Source organism: Pseudoliparis swirei, chromosome 11 (assembly GCF_029220125.1).
Source record: "Pseudoliparis swirei isolate HS2019 ecotype Mariana Trench chromosome 11, NWPU_hadal_v1, whole genome shotgun sequence".
NCBI lineage: Eukaryota > Metazoa > Chordata > Actinopteri > Perciformes > Liparidae > Pseudoliparis > Pseudoliparis swirei.
The window spans coordinates 22,612,843-22,635,050 of NC_079398.1; the positions used below are offsets into that span (position 1 = coordinate 22,612,843).

General features: G+C 45.0%; 1 protein-coding gene across 4 annotated transcripts in view; it reads right to left on the reverse strand.

Annotated features, from left to right (window-relative positions):
• Positions 1-21,443, reverse strand: part of atrn (attractin) — a 163,151-nt gene extending 141,708 nt beyond the window's left edge. For all 4 annotated transcript variants that reach the window (XR_008833213.1, XM_056426614.1, XM_056426613.1 and 1 more), the window contains exons 1-6: positions 20,896-21,443; positions 12,692-12,775; positions 7,808-7,921; positions 7,468-7,596; positions 3,844-4,040; positions 550-718 (exon numbers count right to left, since the gene is read on the reverse strand). Coding sequence is in view for 3 of the 4 variants with exons in the window: in XM_056426614.1 (XP_056282589.1) it covers positions 550-718; positions 3,844-4,040; positions 7,468-7,596; positions 7,808-7,921; positions 12,692-12,775; positions 20,896-21,143 (941 nt within the window). In the remaining variant the exon portion in view is untranslated. The remainder of the gene's footprint in view (positions 1-549; positions 719-3,843; positions 4,041-7,467; positions 7,597-7,807; positions 7,922-12,691; positions 12,776-20,895) is intronic.
• Positions 21,444-22,208: the final 765 nt, after the last annotated feature.

Below are 22,208 nucleotides of genomic sequence, written 5' to 3' on the forward strand. Positions count from 1 at the left end.
AACTTGGGAAACAATATTAATTCTAATCATTTTCTGGAGGTTTTAATTGTTGTGGTCAAAAAGGGTCAAAGACGTTAGTACATTTGAAGGTAACAGGAGGGTTAAAAACAAGCGAGCCTTCAAGAAGACACGAGAGGGGCGTCGGCAGGAATAACGGGTCGAGCGTTCGGTCTGAACGTGGATGAATCGAGACGCCGTGCCGTATGGTGGCTGCCGGTGCCTCCGCTGACTACAGTAGCTCGCTCGCCGCTGAGTGGACGAAGGGACGAGTCGGCCATCGACCGCCCGCCTGGTAGACACGGCGTGCTAAAAATAACCCGCCGAAAGGCCGGACTCTCGTGTTGACTCGCAGCTGCGGGCCTTTTGTTGCCCTTTTGGCCCTCGGTTGCTCCTGCAGGCGGCGGTTGTTTGCCCTCCGGTGCCTGAGGTTTTCAGAGTATGACGCGTTACACTCCGTCTCCGTAACGGCCATCGCATTCCCGACGGTCGCATAGCAACAGCAGCACCCGCGTCGAAACAGCTGCAGCCAAGCCCCCAAAAAGCACTTACGCTTTGACCATGTGATAGTCGGAGGCGTTGAAGACGTAGCCTCCGATGACCCACATGACGCCCTGCTCCACCACGGCCTTGTGGGAAACCCTCGCCAGCCCGGCCTCGGTGTACTCCTCCCGGCCCCAGAAGGACGAGTTGGCCGGCACCGAGACGAGGCAGTCTGGACCTGGAGGAGGGAGGGGAAGCTCAGTCAGCGCTCCAGGGGAATTAAAAGGAGGTTGCGCCGTTAATTTATAGGTTTATTTTATTTTTTGCACTTATATGACGAACGCAATAAAATCCTCGGCTTTCTAAGGAAACGTATAAACAGACAAAGAGATTAAGTGCAAACATTTTTTTTAATCTGCATAAAAAACTGAAGATATTACATAAGGAATCAAATCAGTTCACTTTAATGTCCTGCAGCCAGAAAGAAAGAAGGGTTAAAAAATCTGGGATATCCGTTTTCCATATATCAAAGGAAAAAAATGAAAAGATGACGACGACACAATTAACTATTGATTTCTCTTGAATTATGGGAAGTGAGGAGTGAAAGGAAAGGGAGCTTCACGAAGCATGTTGAACTCTTTAGATAACGGAGACGGATTATGCAGGCGTGGCGTAATTCATCATCAGAAAATCTTCTTTTTTTAAAATGCCAGATTAACCAAAAAGTCGGGAAGGCGTTCCGGGAGACTTAAGTGTGTTTGGACCTTACTTACAAACAATAATCTATCGAGGCGCGACCTTTTTAAAAAACAATGAATCTTTTGAAGACGGATAGGCCCGGCAGAGCTCCCCCGTTACAGGACGAGAACAATGGCGGCAGCGAGGACCGGAACCCCTTCTCAACGAAGGAGGAAAAGGTCGTCGGCCGACAAGAAAAAGACACAGAAAAGAAAACCTGCCTGGGATAAAACACGTGTCAACTGCGGCTATCGCTGCATCTTACAGCGGAAACAGGACGTAAACTGCGGAGCAGGAACTCCCTCTGTAGCGGCCCTTTGTCCTTCGAAATCAAACTAAACTATAAATCAAATTGCCGCTGATGCACCGTGGGTTTTGGAGTTTGACGCAGGCAAAACAAAAGTAACGTCCATTTCGGTATGTTGATTTTGATATTTTATTTACAAACAAACAAAAACGCTGACACTCTTCGCTGATGCTGTGGTAAAAAAACACCGGCCACCCAGGTGCATGCTGGTCCTATGCCTCCCCACCTCTACATATAACCACAGGTGCCCAGCGTTACCCAATCAGTGAACCTACAACTAAATGTATTAAACTAAACTACAACTATCATAAGAAACAACTAACATATCAAAATATAACCTAAACTAGAACGGGCACTCGGTAGAGCGCATACCTTCACATATCACAAGATTGGGCATTGAATTATGAACATGTTGGCATTAGTTGCATGCCAATTGGATAGAAATTGCTAAAAAGAAAATTTTGACTTTTTCATGACCTTGACCTTTGACCCGATCGATCCCAAAATCTAATCAAATGGTCCCCGGATAATAACCAATCATCCCACCAAATTTCATGCGATTCAGTTTAATACTTTTTGAGTTATGCGAGTAACACGCATACAAATAAATAAATAAATAAACACACGGCGATCAAAACATTACCTTCCGCATTTTCAATGTGAAGGTAATAAACAAAAAATAATAAATATTACTTTACAATAAAACCTAAATACAAATGTCAAATTAAATAGCTCCAACTCCCTCGTTGTGGCCACATGACAGGAGAGAAGCCGTTCCCCTTTTCCTTCCCCTCCCTCGTGGCTAATATTCCTCCACTACCTTGATGCAACAACAAAGAACTACCGTTGCAGCTTGGTGGCGTTTCCCCATAAATAAAACAAACGCAGCCGTTGCTTCCCTTAAAGACGTAATGTGTTGGGGCCCGCCCGTCTGTGAAGGAGAGATTAAAAGCAAGGCTGGCCTGACTAAGCCGGCGTCTGTCTGTGCACAAAACGAGTTCATTTGGGAACCGGCGGCGCAGCAGAGGACACTAAGTGTGCCGCTCCTCGGCTAACACGCCGTGACAGGGTAATAAAGGCTGAAGGAAACACCGGTCTGCCTCTCGGCTCCCTCGGCGTTGGTAATTAGATCGTGAAACACGCCGAGCTGCTGATATAACTGCAGGTAAATGAAGCCGTCGCCTCTGCGCGTGCAGAGTGGCTCGGCGGAGCCGTTTAAGAACTAATAGAGCCGTTGGAAAGCACATATGGTCCAATTTAAAAAAGGGATGCAGTGGCGTCTGGTCATCGCCACATAAAAAAAAAAAAGACAACTAAAAAAGATCAGGAAGCTGATCCTGCAAAAAGTCCATCTGAGGTGCATCGAGCTCCAGCAGATGGACGTTACCCTCAGCCCTGAAATAAAGGACCCTGTGAAGTTAAGAATAAGTTATTTTACGCGGGGATCAGCCTAAACACCCCTCACTGCCGAGCGTGGAGTCGAGTCAGCAGCAGCGGCCAAGCTCCTTTATTAAAATCTCTCAATTATATATTTCTTACCTAATTATATGAGCAGCCGGACTACGTGGGCGGCACACTGGGCGCTTCAGCAGATGACCTCACTCGCATAGCGCCGTTAGGTTGTAATAGTTTATTTTGATTCTGTCGTCTTGAGCTTTAAATTAATACATAGAAAGATATTATAATGGGAAATATTAGGGAGAATATTGATATTGTTGTGAATGTGTTATGAAGCATAGGGGGACTGTTTACTCTATGTCAAAGAGAGTGAATGTTAGTTAGTATTTCAGATTGTGGAAGCCGGTTGAAGCCCGTGAAGTGACTTTAATGCGGACAATAACAGACGGGACTTTTATTGTGAAAATACTTGTTTAGCGACTTGACTGGAAGTGACGTTTTGAACCGGGGGTCGTGACGTTTGACCTCTCCATTGTTCTAGCTGGACTTTTATCCAACAGGAAGGTGTTAGAGGCTGAACTACCTTTGAGAGGAGCTGATTGGCTGATTCTGGGACTAAGACTCTGTACTGGGGAAAGATCGTTCTCTTTCGTCTTGACCCGGGTCCTTCAGGCTGGTTCCTGCTGAGCCCGGATCACCACGAAACCCACGATCCTGAGCCCCGTTAAATATTGTTAAACTTAATTGACGCTCATCCGGAGCCTGATGTCCATCATCTGCCAAGTGCCCGGTTTCAGTTCCTCTTATAGTGGCACGATAACCGTACTGCATAGACGTGTTCATTCAGCTCCGTCCTGAAAGCGCCACACCTGCTCCGGAAGAGTGTTAAGAATCGGTCAGAATGCCCGCTGCGTGCCCACCTTGCCACCCGGCCTCGCAGACGCAGCTCTTGTCCCGGCAGCGGCCTCGGTCGGGGTAGCCGCAGTCGGCCGTGCAGTAGGGGACGTCGCAGGCTCCGCCCTTCCAGTTGCTCTCGCACTCGCAGTGCACCGAGCCGGTGGAGTTCCTCGCGCGGCACTCGCCGTGGCCCGAGCAGTTGTTGGGACATGTGTTCACCCTGGGAGGAAGAGGAGGAGAGAGGAGGGGGAGGATGAATACAACATCAGGGGCTTGTTTCAACAACTGCTTTTGTGCAAAAAAACCACAGAAAAATTCACTTTTCCCAGAGGTGGTGTGGGTATCTGGAGTAACTACCAAGGTACAAACCGTCCAATAAGACAACCCAGTCAGGCTTATTGTGGGCTGCAGACCGGACTTCTGCTTAAAGAGACAGGCGCTAAATGGGAGCGCTTCAGACCGAGGACGAATACAGATGTATTCAGACGGACTATGAGAGTGTTTTTCTTTCTTTCTACATTTAAACAACCCTGGAAGTTATCCCCGCGTGTCCCCTTTCGATTTGAAATGTGTAACATTTCCCCTTCAGTGAGCAGAAGCTGCTGTTATTGCCGTCGTCTCAGACTCAGCGGCGAGCTAGAGGCCGAGGAGACATCAGAGCCCCGCGGTAAACTCACCCTGTCACCATGGAGACGGCGCTAATGACGGGCACGTTGTGTGCCTTCATTAAAACAAAAATACTAAATAAAGTGGGAATCAGAGTCAGGGTTCTTACACATGTTGACCAATGGATTTCCAGGACTTTTCACCAAATTTCCATGACCAAATTGAAATCTCGGTATAAACATGAAAGATTTAGAAAGTTTTGCGTATCGAAAGCGTACGCCGGCTTATATTTTGAATGTCTTTCTTTAAAAAACATATTCATTATTTCAAACTCGGCGTAAATGAACATGTGATTCTAACATTTCCATGACTTTTCCAAATCTTTTATGATTTAGGTTTTTTCCATGACTTTTCCAGGCCTGGAAATGACCATTTTAAAATTCCATGACTTTTCCAGGTTTTCCATGACCGTACGAACCCTGCAGAGCAACATGCTCTTTCCAGTGATAGTATATGTTCATCTCACAATCAATTTGACCTTTGACTTCTTTGTTCTAGCATATTGCCAGACCGTCCCTTCAAACTGGACATAGTGTCCCTGATGTATACATTTAAACAAGTTTATGCCAATAGTTTTGCTGTGAAAAATTAAAAAAAAAGACATGAAAGCAGAAGAGACTAGAGTGAGACGTCTGGGAGCGGGGCCGCCGACACAAAGGGCCCCTCGTCACGCTTTCATGTTTCTTCGGCAGCTTCGCGGTTTGATGTTTCGGCTCCTCCGCCTCCCCGAGACACCAAAGCCCGGGGGGCGCTTTGCTTTCATCCGACTCGGCGTTTCTCTGCCGAACTTCAATCCCATCGCCATGGCGACACTACCAGCAACGAGCGAGGCCGGGGGGGACAGAACGCACGGGGCCCATCGGGTCCTCTGCAGATGTTTGGAGCGAACAGGTTTCACTTTGGGTTTTTTTTAAATGGTACTTTAATCGAATTGTTTCCGTTATTTTTTTGCATCGTTAGATGTGAAAACATTTGTAAATATTTTTACAACAAAACATTCGGGACTCACCGGCGGCTTTGACACGTGCATTTACTTCTTCTTTTTTTTATCCCCAATATTAAATAATTAATCATCAACAGCAGCTGTAAAAACAGAACTTATCAGATTTTCACTTATCAGATTTTCACAGGTTTTCAAGGGAATTATTCATAAAACAATTCTTGAGAGTTATAAATGTGATTAAAAACTTATTTATATGGAAGATGTATGCGGTAGTATATATAAATATATTTTGTTTTTTTATTTAGTTTGTTGTTTTTTTCTTTATTTTATATTAATTAAAATTAAGGATAGGAATTTATAAGCATTTTTTGCTTCTACCTATACCTTTTCAGTCTTTCTCTTTTGTATAGAATTGTATTGTATTTGATTTGATTGACTGAATAAAATACACAAACAAACAAACTTTTCCCGACGGTCCTTGAACATATCACGTGGTTCGAACATTTTGGTTTCATCCAAATCTCTTTATTCTATACGGTAAATAAACCGTTAGCGCCAACCTGATCCTGTGAAGAAGATCGTTTCTCTCCTCGCTGAAACCGCGATTGATTTGAGACGCAACGCCACGGGAAGTGAAACATTTGGAGCGCTTTGTTGGTAGGTGGTAAAACTTTAGAAGAAGAAACTAAGAGGAAGAAATTGAACTTCCCCTCAATAATACTGTACGAAGCTGCACAAAAGACGTGTTTGAGTTGTCCTTCCTCCTCGCCACGGCGGTGCCGTTTCCATAGAGACTCAACCAAGTGTTCAGTTGCTCATGTAAGAAGAAAAAAAATGCTATAATATTGTGGTCTGTTTTTGCTTCTACGTGGGATTCATGTCAGCATCTCCCAAAAGAACCAAACGCAACGAAACGTCGCCGTGTGCCAGGCTGGCCAATGATGCAACAAGCAACGGATTGGTTATTATTTATTTCACAAATATTTATTTCCTGACTTTCTTTTTTCTGTGAAGATCCCAGAAAGGGTTATTAATGGTGATGTGGCTTTCTGGAAAACAATACATGTTTACATTGAGGCACCCTGTGATCGTCTGTTACAAACTGACCCCGCCCCATCAGAGAAGGGACAAGTGATGTGGCCCTCACAGGAAAAGGTTTGGGGACCCCTGGGCTTGACCGTCAGTATGGAAGTCGTTCAGCTGGGACTTTTATCCAGCGACTGACTCCATCCTGAATGCACGCGTGGACCCTGAGAGACGAAAACCCCGAAGCTCTGGCAGCGGATTATGAGCCATTATGACCCCTCCCACCCTGGACACTCCCTGTTCGAGTCCCTCCCCTCGGGGAGGAGGCTGCGGTCCATCATGACCACGACCACCCGCCACACCAATAGCTTTTTCCCGACGGCGGTCGGGCTCATCAATGGACCCCGGGACTGACTGACTGTCACCCCCAGGACTACCACCTCTTCTTCCACCTTCCTTCCTCTCTCCTCCTTCTTCCCGCTCCTTCCTCTTCCTCCTCCTCCCTCTTCCTCCCACTCCTCCTCCCTCCTCCTTCTTCTTCCCTCCTGGAGGCCTCCTCCACACACGTCACTTTAACATGCACTTTAACTAAAACACACCACTTGAAGCACACACCCAAACACTCTCACATTATTTGTTGTCTTTCCGTCGCGTTGATTGTTGTTTGTCATGTCCAAATGTTGCACCTTCCACCAAAAAAAATTCCTCGTTTGTTTGTGAAAACATTCATTCTTTGGCAATAAACCTGTTTCTGATTCTGATTCTTCTGATTTGATACGTGGAAGCTGCCGCTGCAGCTAAGATTTCAAAATGAAGGTCGGCGCCGAGAGTAAATGTCGAGGGCCGACCTGGAGGAGGAGTCGACTTCATGCCTTTATGAAAGATGCTTTGATTTCGTTCTGGAAATGTTTTGCACTTTTGACATGGAAGCACCGGGAGATTTAAAACTGCACACAACCGCCGCAGGTCCTCGGTTACGTGTTATTAAAGGAGAAAAAGGCGTCGCTCTCACCTGTAGGAAATGTTGAAGCCGGTCAGGTTGTAGGCGGCGTCGCTGAAGAAGTGCAGCAGGGCGTAGCCGGACTGAGACACCACCTCGGGAACCGTCTCGTTCCCGTAACGCTCGGGAACAATCAGACCGCTGCAGTTAAAAAGGTGGAATTTAACACATTTAAATCAGCAGTTACACAGATATTTGACTCCTAAACCGTATATATGCAGGCGTGTGTATGAGAGCGTTTAATGGTTCAGTGATTGGAGTTTTTTCTGCCATCGTCGAGCAGAAGTCGAGGCCGATTTCCATTCGGGGAATCCGAACACAGGAGGGCAAGACGTCCTCCTGCCGGACGCACCTGAAGGCGGCGAGCAGAGGGGCGTAGATGGAGTCTCCATCGAACACGTAGAGGTGGTCCCAGCTGCACTCGGTGGCAAAGTGGTTGAACTGCAGCCGGAGGATTGTGTTGGGCCTGGAGAACACACACAGACACACACATTAAGTACATGGGCAAAACACACAGACACACACATTAAGCACATGGGCAAAACACACAGACACACACATTAAGCACATGGGCAAAACACACACAGACACACACATTAAGCACATGGGCAAAACACAGACACACACATTAAGTACATGGGCAAAACACACACACACACATTAAGCACATGAGCAAAACACACAGACACACACATTAAGCACATGGGCAAAACACACACAGACACACACATTAAGTACATGGGCAAAACACACACAGACACACACATTAAGCACACGGGCAAAACACACACAGACACACACATTAAGCACATGGGCAAAACACACACACACACACATTAAGTACATGGGCAAAACACACACAGACACACACATTAAGTACATGGGCAAAACACACAGACACACACATTAAGTACATGAGCAAAACACACACAGACACACATAAAGTACATGGGCAAAACACACAGACACACACAGACACACACATTAAGTTCACGGGCAAAACACACACAGACACACATAAAGTACATGGGCAAAACACACACAGACACACACATTAAGTACATGGGCAAAACACACACACATTAAGTACATGGGCAAAACACACACAGACACACATTAAGTACATGGGCAAAACACACACAGACACACACATTAAGTACATGGGCAAAACACACAGACACACACATTAAGTACATGGGCAAAACACACAGACACACACATTAAGTACATGGGCAAAACACACACAGACACACATAAAGCACGTGGGCAAAACACACAGACACACACATTAAGTACATGGGCAAAACACACACAGACACACACATTAAGCACGTGGGCAAAACACACAGACACACACATAAAGCACGTGGGCAAAACACACACAGACACACACATTAAGTACATGGGCAAAACACACAGACACACACATTAAGCACGTGGGCAAAACACACACAGACACACACATTAAGTACATGGGCAAAACACACAGACACACACATTAAGTACATGGGCAAAACACACACACACACACATTAAGTACATGGGCAAAACACACACAGACACACACATTAAGCACATGGGCAAAACACACACAGACACACACATTAAGCACATGGGCAAAACACACACAGACACACACATTAAGCACATGGGCAAAACACACACAGACACACATTAAGTACATGGGCAAAACACACACAGACACACACATTAAGTACATGGGCAAAACACACACACACACAGATTAAGAACATGGGCAAAACACACACAGACACACACATTAAGCACATGGGCAAAACACACACATTAAGTACATGGGCAAAACACACACAGACACACATAAAGTACATGGGCTAAACACACAGACATACACAGACACACACATTAAGTACACGGGCAAAACACACACAAACACACATTAAGTACATGGGCAAAACACACACAGACACACACATTAAGTACATGGGCAAAACACACACAGACACACATTAAGTACATGGGCAAAACACACACAGACACACACATTATAAGTACATGGGCAAAACACACACAGACACACATTAAGTACATGGGCAAAACACACAGACACACACATAAAGCACGTGGGCAAAACACACAGACACACACATTAAGCACGTGGGCAAAACACACACAGACACACACATAAAGCACGTGGGCAAAACACACAGACACACACATTAAGCACGTGGGCAAAACACACACAGACACACACATTAAGCACACGGGCAAAACACACACAGACACACACATTAAGCACATGGGCAAAACACACAGACGTTCAAACAGTAAAATCAGAAGTCCCCAAAATAAGCTAAAATATCTAATTCCACACACTGGATTCATGAATATATCTGGCAATAAATTCATCTTTTTTTTGTTCAAAGATGCATTTATTGATTTTTTATATTTCTTATATTTGACAATTAACAGAGTCGCACTGATGTAATCCTCCCCTCAAAAGTAACAGATGCTAGACGAGATATAGTAGATATTAGAGTGACTGCACATTCCTTGAAACTGAAGGGCTTTTGATCTCCTCCCAGCAAAGAGAGACCGAGCTCCAGGCAGAAATCAATACATTATTTTTACTCAATGAGTAAAAAGATGCTTTAGTTGCCTTGACAGCATCTACCATCCAGAGATCACAATATAACCTCTGCTCCGTAGCGTTTAACACATTTCCAACTGTGTGATTATTTATTATGATCTCAGCAACCTGAAGATGGCTTGTTAAGATATTTAGTTAATATTTCACGGGCTGAAGAATGAAACGCCCATGTTTACGACGTGAGCGGGATACGTGGGATTTTAATAGCGCGGCAGGTGGATCATTAACGGCCGGGAGAAACAAAACTGCACGGGCGTTTGTCTGTCGGCGCCTTCGTCGTAGAATAAATCTAAAGGGGGAAGAAGAAAAAATGGATCCGGTTTTATTTCTCTTGTGTCGTCGACCGATGCAACAGCCGTCGGGCCGAGTAACTGAGCGGTTAAATGTGACAACGAAGCCGCATCGCGTCACGGCTGGAGTCGGAGCTCACGTGTGTCCCTGTGCAACGCAAACAAACCAACAGGACACGACCTTTAACCTCCGAGCCGTCTCCGCTCTGAATTTGACGATCGTAAAGAAATGAAATCATTCAGACGAGATGAGGGAGGAACACGAAGGCCCGTTTCCGTCTCTGCGACGGGAAGGAGGGGGGGGGGGGGGCGAGATGTACGGGAAGTGATATGAATGGTCACATTTTTCCACTTCAAAATTGAATTTCTTCTTCTCTTTCTCCTCCTACTACTTCTCCTTCATCTTGTTCTTCTCCTCCTACTACTTCTTCTTCTCCTTGTTCTCTTCTCCTTCTTCTCCTCCTCCTCCTTTTTCGTGTTATCTTCTTCTCCTCCTCCTCTCCTTTTTCTTGTTCTCTTCTTTTTCTCCTTTTTCCTCCTTCTTTTTCTTGTTCTCTTGTTCTTCTTCTTTCTCCTTTTTCCTCCTCCTTTTTCTTGTTCTCTTGTTCTTCTTCTTTCTCCTTTTTCCTCCTCCTTTTTCTTGTTCTCTTGTTCTTCTTCTTTCTCATTTTTCCTCCTCCTTTTTCTTGTTCTCTTGTTCTTCTTCTTCTTTCTCCTTTTTCCTCCTCCTTTTTCTTGTCTTCTTCTTTTTCTCCTTTTTCCTCCTTTTTCTTGTTCTCTTCTTCTTCTCTTACTCCTTTTTCCTCCTTCTTTTTCTTTTTCTCTTGTTCTTCTTCTTTCTCCTTTTTCTTGTCTTCTTTTTCCTCCTTGTTCTTGTTCTCTTCTTCTTCGTCTCTTACTCCTTTTTCCTCCTTTTTCTTGTCTTCTTCTTTTTCTCATTTTTCCTCCTTTTTCTTGTTCTCTTCTTCTTCTTCTTTTCATTCTCATTTTTCCTCCTTTTTCTTGTTCTCTTCTTCTTCTCTTACTCCTTTTTCCCCCTTCTTTTTCTTGTCCTCTTCTTCTTCTTTTTCTCCTTTTTCCTCCTTCTTGTTCTCTTCTTCTTCTCCTTTTTCCTCATTCTTTTTCTTGTTCTCTTCTTCTTCTCGCAGCTCGCGACCGATAAACGAAGAACCCGGGAGCACGGAGGGCCTGGAGACGTCCGACAAAGAAACTCCGATTCCAAAAAACTGAATTCCATCCGAGGTCCCTGCGAGCGCGGCTCGCTTCGTCTTCCCCGCCCCCCTTTTGGGACTTCCCGGCGTGGAGAGGAAGCTCATCCAGGCACCAGAAAGAGTACATCATGTTGTTACCACATGCACTAAATACAGGTCAGAAAGGAAGGACATGTTGGAAGAAATGGAGAGACTAGGGATGAAGGGAAGAGAGCGAGGAAGTATATTGGAGTGGGGGTCTAGTGGTCTGGGAAGAGGGTGCTTCGTGCAATTGTTGCGAGCAACGGGACTGATGGGGAGAGTGGAGCAACTAAAAGGATGCAAGCTGCCGTAAAACACCATAGAAGAAGAAGAACAAGGAGAAGAAGAAGGAGGAGAACAAGAAAAAGGAGGAGGACAAAGAAGAAGAGAACAAGAAAAAGAAGGAGGAAGAAGAAGAAGGACAAGGAGGAAAAGAAGAACAAGATGAAGGAGAAGTAGCAGGAGGAGAACAAGAAAAAGGAGGAGGAAAAAGAAGAAGAACAAGAAGGAGGAAAAAGGAGAAAGAGAAGGACAAGGAGGAAAAGAAGAAGAACAAGAAGGAAAAGATGAAGGAGAAGTAGTAGGAGGACAACAACAACAAGAAGAACAAGAAGAAGAAGAAGAACAAGAACAAGAACAAGAAGAACAAGAAGAACAAGATGAAGGAGAAGTGTAAGCACCGGACATGGGGGGACGGAGCCGTCTCCATCTCTGCCGCCTCCCTCTGGAACTCTCCCCAAAATCATCCGTGACGGCAGCGAACTTTCATCGTTCAAATCACAAATCAAAACCCACCTGTTCAAAACTGCTTTTAATGTGTGATTGTGTGCTCTCTGCGCTCTTATTCGCTTTCATCGTTTGTTTTTATTGTAATTTTAGTTCTTTTTATTGCATAGCTTTTAGGATATTTCGTCTGAGTATTTTGAAAAGCGCTATAGAAATGTAATGCATTATTATTATTACTGATCTGAGCCGTTTAGGTTTTCTTAACGGATGAAGGGATGCCGTCGATTTAAGAAAGTCTTGAGAACGGCAGCACAGAATTGGACTTTCTCCCCCGATGTCGGATCTTCACTTCTACTCACTGTCCCTCGATCAGCCAGGTGCACTTGGTTTTGTACTTGTAGTTTCCCGGCCCGTCGGTCAGCTGACCAGAGGGCCCCGTCAACCTGAAGGAAGAGAGAGAAGTTCAGGGTTACAAAAAAAAGATTTATTTTATCCAGCGACGACAAAAATAAAAAAGGCTGAGATCATCAAAACCGTGTCCAGTCCAGGTGTGTGTGTGTGTGTGTGTGACCCAGTTAATTATTTGGTTCCTGCAGCTTGGCGGCCGAGCAATCAGCAGCAATCAAGACGGCTACGAGGAGAATGATTAAACCGCACGGCTGATTATTACCAGAGGCAAAGCGCCGGGAGAGCGGGAGAGGAACGGCGCCCGATCGGCTCGATGACGCAGCGGAGAGGAGACAAATTACACAGGAGACACTTTGTAGGCAGAGATTGTGTCATTACTGATGTCGGTCTCAGGGTGCGGTGACTCCACCGTCACACACACTAATCCCCTTTTCACACACACACACACACACACACACTATTCCCCTTTTCACACACACACACTATTCCCCTTTACACACACACACACTATTCCCCTTTTCACACACACTATTCCACTTTTCACACACACACTATTCCCATTTTCACACACACTATTCCCCTTTACACACACACTATTCCTTTTCACACACACATACACACTATTCCCCTTTACACACACAAACACTATTCCCCTTTTCACACACACTATTCCCCTTTACACACACACTATTCCCCTTTTCACACACACAACCACTATTCCCCTTTACATACACTATTCCCCTTTTCACACACACAAACACTATTCCCCTTTACACACACAAACACTATTCCCCTTTACACAATATTCCCCTTTTCACACACACAAACACTATTCCCCTTTACACACATACGCTATTCCCCTTTTCACACACACAATTCCCCTTTTCACACTATTCCCTTTTACACACACTATTCCCCTTCTCACACACTATTCCCTTTTACACACACTTCAAAAAGTCTCTCAGCACCTCTTCGGACCGAGGTCTGCGGCGAACACGCTTCCCCCGTTCAGCTCCAGGAGCCAGAGAAAGATCTCAAGCCTTCATCAAGACACGTCTATAAAAAGAGCTTTTTTTTGTCTCCGCTTTCAACGTGGACGAATTCAAACGTGTGTGTGTGCGATTCCTTCACAACTTCGGCGTGAAAACGATGCAGAGCGGTTGCTTCCCTGGAGTGTATTGCGTAACATGTGTTTATCTTTTCTTTGTTTGCATCCAGGCAACAGGTGTGTTGCAACGTGTTGTTGAAAAACGTTCGCCTGCAACCAAAGCTGCGGAGCTGCAGGCCGACGGCCCCACGTGGGCCGGGCGGCTCGAGGGCCGAGGGCGTCGTTAAGTCAAGACGACTTTACGGGCCGGGCGACACATCGCAAACGATGCTCCTCCGCTATCTCCGATGGGCTTGAAGTCGGTGCATCAGCAAAATGGAGAGTTTAAGAAGCGAAACAGAGAGAAAACTTTCTCTGCTTCGCTGAATACCGCTGGCTCACAAGAGACAGGGTTCTTACACATGTTGACCAATGGATTTCCAGGACTTTTCCAGGACTTTAAACCAAATGTCCATGACCAAACTGAAATCTCGGAATAAACATGAACAATGTAGAACATTTTGCGTATTGAGAGCGTACACCGGCTTATATTTTGAGCGTCTTTCTTTAAAAAACATATTAATTATTTCAAACTCGGCGTAAATGTGATAACACATTTCCATGACTTTTCCAAAACTTTTATGATTTAAGTTTTTTCCATGACTTTTCCAGGCCTGGAAATGACCATTTTAAAATTCCATGACTTTTCCAGGTTTTCCATGACCGTACGTGCAGTTGAGTGTTATAACAAAATACAGTAAGGAAGAACACTAAAGAAGGTTTGTGAAAGCCTCAGCACCTGTTGACATGTTGTCCCCGACACACACACACGTGTTATGGACATTTACAATCAGGCAGTAAAAGAACAACTTCCACCTTCATGTTTTATTACCATGATGTAACAGTTTAGCTCCACACCTTCCTTTTTTTATTAGTGGTTTTCATCCTGTCTCTCTAACTATCACGTCATTCCAGATCCTGCTTCCCACCTCGTCAGTCCAGCTCCCTTCAGCTGCCTCTGGTCATTCCCTCGTTAGTCCCTCATCACCTTCACCTGGTCCTCATGCCCGTCTCACCTGTTGCTCATTCCCTCGTTAGTCCCTCATCACCTTCACCTGGTCCTCATGCCCGTCTCACCTGTTGTCCATTCCCTCGTTAGTCCCTCATTACCTTCACCTGGTCCTCATGCCCGTCTCACCTGTTGCTCATTCCCTCGTTAGTCCCTCATTACCTTCACCTGGTCCTCATGCCCGTCTCACCTGTTGCTCATTCCCTCGTTAGTCCCTCATCACCTTCACCTGGTCCTCATGCCCGTCTCACCTGTTGTCCATTCCCTCGTTAGTCCCTCATTACCTTCACCTGGTCCTCATGCCCGTCTCACCTGTTGCCCATTCCCTCGTTAGTCCCTCATTACCTTCACCTGGTCCTCATGCCGTCTCACCTGTTGCTCATTCCCTCGTTAGTCCCTCATTACCTTCACCTGGTCCTCATGCCCGTCTCACCTGTTGCTCATTCCCTCGTTAGTCCCTCATTACCTTCACCTGGTCCTCATGCCGTCTCACCTGTTGCTCATTCCCTCGTTAGTCCCTCATTACCTTCACCTGGTCCTCATGCCCGTCTCACCTGTTGCCCATTCCCTCGTTAGTCCCTCATCACCATCACCTGGTCCTCATGCCCGTCTCACCTGTTGCCCATTCCCTCGTTAGTCCCTCATTACCTTCACCTGGTCCTCATGCCCGTCTCACCTGTTGCTCATTCCTCGTTAGTCCCTCATCACCTTCACCTGGTCCTCATGCCCGTCTCACCTGTTGCTCATTCCCTCGTTAGTCCCTCATCACCTTCACCTGGTCCTCATGCCCGTCTCACCTGTTGCTCATTCCCTCGTTAGTCCCTCATTACCTTCACCTGGTCCTCATGCCCGTCTCACCTGTTGCTCATTCCCTCGTTAGTCCCTCATTACCTTCACCTGGTCCTCATGCCCGTCTCACCTGTTGCCCATTCCCTCGTTAGTCCCTCATTACCTTCACCTGGTCCTCATGCCGTCTCACCTGTTGCTCATTCCCTCGTTAGTCCCTCATTACCTTCACCTGGTCCTCATGCCCGTCTCACCTGTTGCTCATTCCCTCGTTAGTCCCTCATTACCTTCACCTGGTCCTCATGCCGTCTCACCTGTTGCTCATTCCCTCGTTAGTCCCTCATTACCTTCACCTGGTCCTCATATAGCCACACCATCTATGTTTTTTTGTTTCATCGGGAGTCGTCGGTGTAGAGCTGCAAGTCGAGTGCGGTAGACAACGGATGCTCTCAAGCGAACGCGCTCCATAGATGCCGTTACAAATAAACATGCCATCCTCCCCCTGCTAATGTAAAACATTGAGGAGACTCGTAAAGGACGCAAGAAGATGTAAAGTTACTCGGCAGCCGTGAACCCGACATCGACTACAGCTGCCCAAAACACACTCAAGCTGCTATAAGTCAGTTTTATTGTCGAGTAAATATTTAATAAATAATGGGCAAGTGGCTATTTTCAAAGTGACTTTGCTTTTTTTGCTTGAGTTACAGTTGCACTTTAAAGAGAGCTATTTTTTTTAAACATTTTTTTTGTAACACACTGAAAATTAAGCCTTTTTAAATCAGCCTTAAAATGCATCCCATCCCCACTTAGACCCTGCAGGTTCACCTCATCCGCACAAATTAAATCCCGTCTTTTCATGTTCCACATCAGACGTGCCGAGTTTGCCGATGCCTAAAGATGTACGCGGTGGCTTCAAAGGAAACTCACTGCCACCTCAGCCACTGTGGCTGTAAACTAATCCATCCTCCAGATCCTGGATGTGAAACTTCCTAAACTCTTCCAGAGACGACAAACAAAAGAGCTTAAACAAAGAGGAACGTTTTTGTTCGCATAGCATTCATTTGCCATTCTGTCATATATACATATACATATGTATTTATATATACATATATACAGATATACACATATATATATACACACATACATATATATATCAGGATATGATTTGTAATATAAAGTGGTATGAATGCCAATCGCTAAATTACACACTGAACCATAAATTCAAAATCCCCTCAGATGAAAAGGAGAATCTGATGTTTATGCCATTAAAAACAACAAAACACACTCCTCCTCCACCCCCCCCCCCCCGCCTCCTCCTCTCCATGTAGATATTGGCCCTCACAGCTATAGCCAGGTCTCCATCTTGGCAGGCCCTCGCCACAGAAGGCAGCTTTCCCCCAGCCTTCAGCCGGCCCCGTGTGGCAGCGTTGTCTCGATGCTAAACGCGGCCTCAGAAACACAGGCGCTCCCCGGGAAAGAAACATCGTCCCTTTGAGCAACGCAACCGTGAATCCGGGCCAGTCTGGCATCGCGGAAAGAAGAAAGTTCACTTGTTACGTGTAAATGATAATTAGCCCGACTGGGCGAGGCGGCCGCCGCGTCGCTGATAACGCTGCTCAGCGCGCCACAGGAGGACCGAGGCTCGAGCCTCTAAACGTCATCCTGGGATGTCGGCGGCCGGCTGTGTTATTCGTGAAGTTCAGGCTCAGCGGCGCCACAAAAACCTCCCCGACGAGCCTTCTTTCCACCGGTAGAGTTTGAGAATAGAAACAGACGACGACATGCGGCTTCAATCGAAGCAGCTGGAAGGGAAGGCAAACTTAACAGCAGGGTTCTTACACATGTTGACCGATGGATTTCCAGGACTTTAAAAAAAAATTCCATGACCAAACTGAAATCTCGGTATAAACATAAAAAATGTAGAACATTTTTCGTATTGAGAGCGTACGCCGGCTTATATTTTAAGCGTCGTTCTTTAAAAAACATAATAATTATTTCAAACTCGGCGTAAATGATGTGATCATAACACATTTCCATGACTTTTCCAAAACTTTTATGATTTAATTTTTTTCCATGACCGTGTAACAGGCCACCGACAAACCCAAAGTTCAACTTTAATAATCCCCAGAGACTTTGATCCTTTGTTCAACTAACTGGAGCGTTAAGAGTGTTGCAGATAGAGTCAGTGTTTCCATTATCAGTTAATTGGGACTTTGTGTTTGTTGTTGCATTTACAAGTTGTCAGAAAATAAGGACAAATTCACACGTTAAGTTTCCACAGCCCAGAGCGATTCTTAATCGCTTCTTTTTTTAACACGTCTGAACGGTAGTCCATAAAAAACTGCTATTCAGTTCAGTGAAAAAAAACAAAAAACAGATCCTCACATTTGAGACGCTGGAACCAGAGAAGGATTCACTGAAAGATGAAATAATAAATAAAAAACATACGCGCGATGTCTGCGATTTGAAAAGTGCAGGCGGCCTTATTGTGATAATATTTTGATTAATTCTGCAGCTTTATTAACTTCAAGAATGATATTTCTAAAATACAGTAACATTGTGCGTATTGAGAGCGTACGCCGGCTTATATTTTGAGCGTCTTTCTTTTAAAAAACCATTATTTATTTCAAACTCTGCGTAAATGAACATGTGATTATAACACATTTCCATGACTTTTCCAAAACTTTTAGGATTTAAGTTTTTTCCATGACTTTTCCAGGCCTGGAAATGACCATTTTGAAATGCCATGACTTTTCCAGGTTTTCCATGACCATACGAACCCTGGTACCTGTGCTCTGTGCAATGACGATAGATTGAATCCAAATCCAGAGGGTACTCAACGCCGCCATGCGAATAGTCCCGGCTTCCCTTTCTTTGACCGTGACTGTTTAGAGGATGCACGCCCTAATGGACACATTTGAGCTGCACAGACATGCCGGCTCATCACAATGCTGGACCTGGATCAGCTCGCTTACAGAAGCATGACATCCCTATTTCAGCTTGAATTCGACAACCAAGAAAGTAGGAAATCAGGAAGAAGAAAGACATATTTCTCCTATTAAATGCGTGCCTGTGTCATCGAGTAGGGCGCACAGTCCTGTATAAACTGACCGACAGTGTAAATCAATTTAATTTGTATCGCCCAAAATCACAAATGACAACTTTGCTTTAGGCTTTACAATCTGAACAAAGCGACTTACAATAAGTGAATCAACCAAGAGTACAAACTCAGAACAAGAATACAGAAAGTAACATTTCTTCAAGATAGTCGAACTACAAAAGTACCATAAGTAATAACATGAGTAATAACATGAGTAACTAGAACGGGCACTCGGTAGAGCGCATACCTTCGCATATCACAAGATTGGGCATTGAATTATGAACATTTTGGCATTAGTTGCATGCCAATTGGATAAAAATTGACCGCGCTATGGTAAAAAGAAGATGTTGACCTTTTCATGACCTTGACCTTTAACCCGATCGATCCCAAAATCGAATCAAATGGTCCCTGGATAATAACCAATCATCCCACCAAATTTCATGCGATTCGGTTTAAAACTTTTTTAGTTATGCGAGTAACACGCATACAAATAAATAAATAACTACCTTCCGCATTTTCAATGCGAAGGTAATAACATGAGTAATAACATGAGTAATAACATGAGTAATACCATAAGTAATAACATGAGTAATAACGAGTAATAATATGAGTAATACCAAAAGTAATAACATGAGTAATACCATAAGTAATACCATGAGTAATAACATGAGTAATAACATGAGTAATACCATGAGTAATACCATGAGTAATACCATGAGTAATACCATGAGTAATACCATAAGTAATAACATGAGTAATAACATGAGTAATAACATGAGTAATAACATGAGTAATACCATGAGTAATAACATGAGTAATAACATAATAATGCGCCATTTGAGTACCAGTGAAGTGCTAATTGGTGTTTTAATCCAGATAGTGGGAAAAGATGTGTTTTTAGTTTCCGGCGGAAGACGTAGAGATATCCCTGACTTTTGTCTAAACTAATACGACCTCCAGTGACGTGAAGCAGAACTTTAACGGGTGAACAAGATGTGCAGCGCCGACGGTCCGACTGTTCCCATCGAGTCTGCGACACCTTTCATATCGCACACGGAGAATGCCACAAAGAGGTGTTCCCAACTGGGAATACACACCTGGCTGGGTTGCGTGAAAGCATGGGATTAAAATAGGGATTTGAGGGCATGAACTAATAGATAAAAAATAAAAATGTTGTGTTTTGTTTGTTTCTTGAATGACACATGTCCTCTGGTTGCAGCTTTATATAGACAATGTGGACTTTCTCTGTTTTCTACTAAACAAATTAAATGAACACCTTTAGGTTTAAAGAAAACAAGCAATCGGATAGATGACAAATCTTCTTGGCTTCTTGGTTTTATCAGAAAACTTCCAGCATCAGCACCTTTACATCCAGGGAAGTGATGTGTACACAACATAGGTTGTTACCTGGTTTGGTGACACACAGATTAACCCTCCTGTTACCTTCAAATGTACCAACATCGTTTACCCTTTAATTAATTAAAATCTCCAGAAAATGATTAGAATTAATATTGTTTCCCAAGTTTAAGTGTGAGGTACTTTATGTGTGTTTGTTGACTACCTAAATAGCCCTTTAAATACATTTTTTTTAAAGATTAAAAAGATATTTCTTATATGTTTTACACAGTGAAAAACAGCCTGGGGTCAAATTGACCCCAAAGAACACCGTTGCGTACAAGTTGTGTTCAGGACATTGAAAACATATCATCAATGTGAATGTGTTTTCCCAGTTGTCCCCAAAGAATTAGGAAAAGTCATGAAATATGAAGCAAAAAAAATGTTGTCAATCATTGAATGAGGTCAAATTGACCCCAAAGGTAAGAGGAGGGTTAAAGGACACTGAAGGGCCACTGATACCTCATGAAGAGCATGCACATGACACAGGTACTATTTAGCGATTGAACCAGGAGACCTGTGGTCGTAGTAGTAGTACTAGTACTAGTAGTAGAAGTAGTAGTAGTACTAGTCGTACTAGTACTAGTAGTAGTAGTAGTAGTACCGGGTGTTTCTGTGCCTCAGGTGTGCACTGCTCTGTGTCTCGTCTCTCACCTCCACAAAGCAAAGACAACATTCACGCGACCCGTCACAAGCGGCTCTTGTCGGCTCACTGTACCTGAATCTCCCTCCGCAGTGCTGGCATTGGTCCCCGACCCAGCCGGGGAGGCACGCGCAGCTGCCGGTGGCGGCGTTGCACTGCCCGTTCACGCACGGCTTGTCGCACTCCTTCGCCTCGGTGACGCCGGGCAGCGCGGAGAGCAGCCCGGCGGCCGAGAGCAGGAGCGCGGTCGTCAGCATCAGGAGGCTCCGGACGCGACCCCCGGAGCCGGAGCCGGAGCAGGCCCGCCGCGGCGCCCCGTACATTTCTCCTCACCGAAAAGATGGCTGCTTCGAGGCAAACGCGCTCCGCCGCCGCTGCCGCTGCCGCTGCTTCGCGGGGAGACGGCGACTCACCGAGCTGCCGGTTCGGTGCGCGGTTCGCGGTTTAACGGACGCCCGGTGCGGGTTCTCGTCCCGCGTTGCGGTTCGGTGTCTGCGTTGAGGCTCGTCTTCGCTGGGTACTCGGTTTACATCTTTCCAGTGGTTCCGTTTCCCAGCGCCGCACCGAGCCGCATATTGACATCCAGAAGTGACGTCATGGCAGCGGAAATGCGCAACCGGGGGGGGCGGGGTCGAGAGGGGCTTTTAAACTTTTATTTTGAAAACAGAGCAGAGGCCCCGCCCCTTTACATGCGAGCTCGTTAGCTTTTTTTCCAATCATATTTTCGTATTAATGGTGTCTTTTCATAGGTTATTCTGTAAATATGTTATACGAAGTTAATATACTAGAACAGTGGTCAGTGGTCACCAACCTTTTTGAGCCCAAGATCCCTGACCTCCGCCTTCATGACGACAAGATCTACCTATTGAGGCGTTGAGAGAAAACGACTGTCCAGACTGGACTTATTACTTTTTATTTGGCCTAATTGTCATTTTGGTCCAGCGTTCAAATTGATGTGACCAGGTACACAGAATTTAAGTGTAATATAACAAGTAAAATATTTGTTAACCGCACACAATATGAACAAGAAAAAACACATTTGCAATGAACAGCTGGATGAACTACCAATATAAATGTTGTATTTATTTACATTTCGCTGCTTCTGTACCTGGACTCTAGCAATGACAATAAATTGAATCCAATCCAATTACAGCACAACACTGACAACATGATCAGTCAGTGCAACTCATGTAAGTTCAGCTCTCATCATAATGCCATCACGTCATGTGACTCCAGTCAGAGTGATGGCTGTGACTGAACTCTGGCTGTGAGCTTGTAGTTAGTTCATCATCACAGACAGCCAGTCTGAGGCCGTCTGTCAGCTGTCTGTCAGTAATCCAGCTCCTGGTCTTTGATTTGGTGATTTTCTCAACTTCACTGATGAGTTT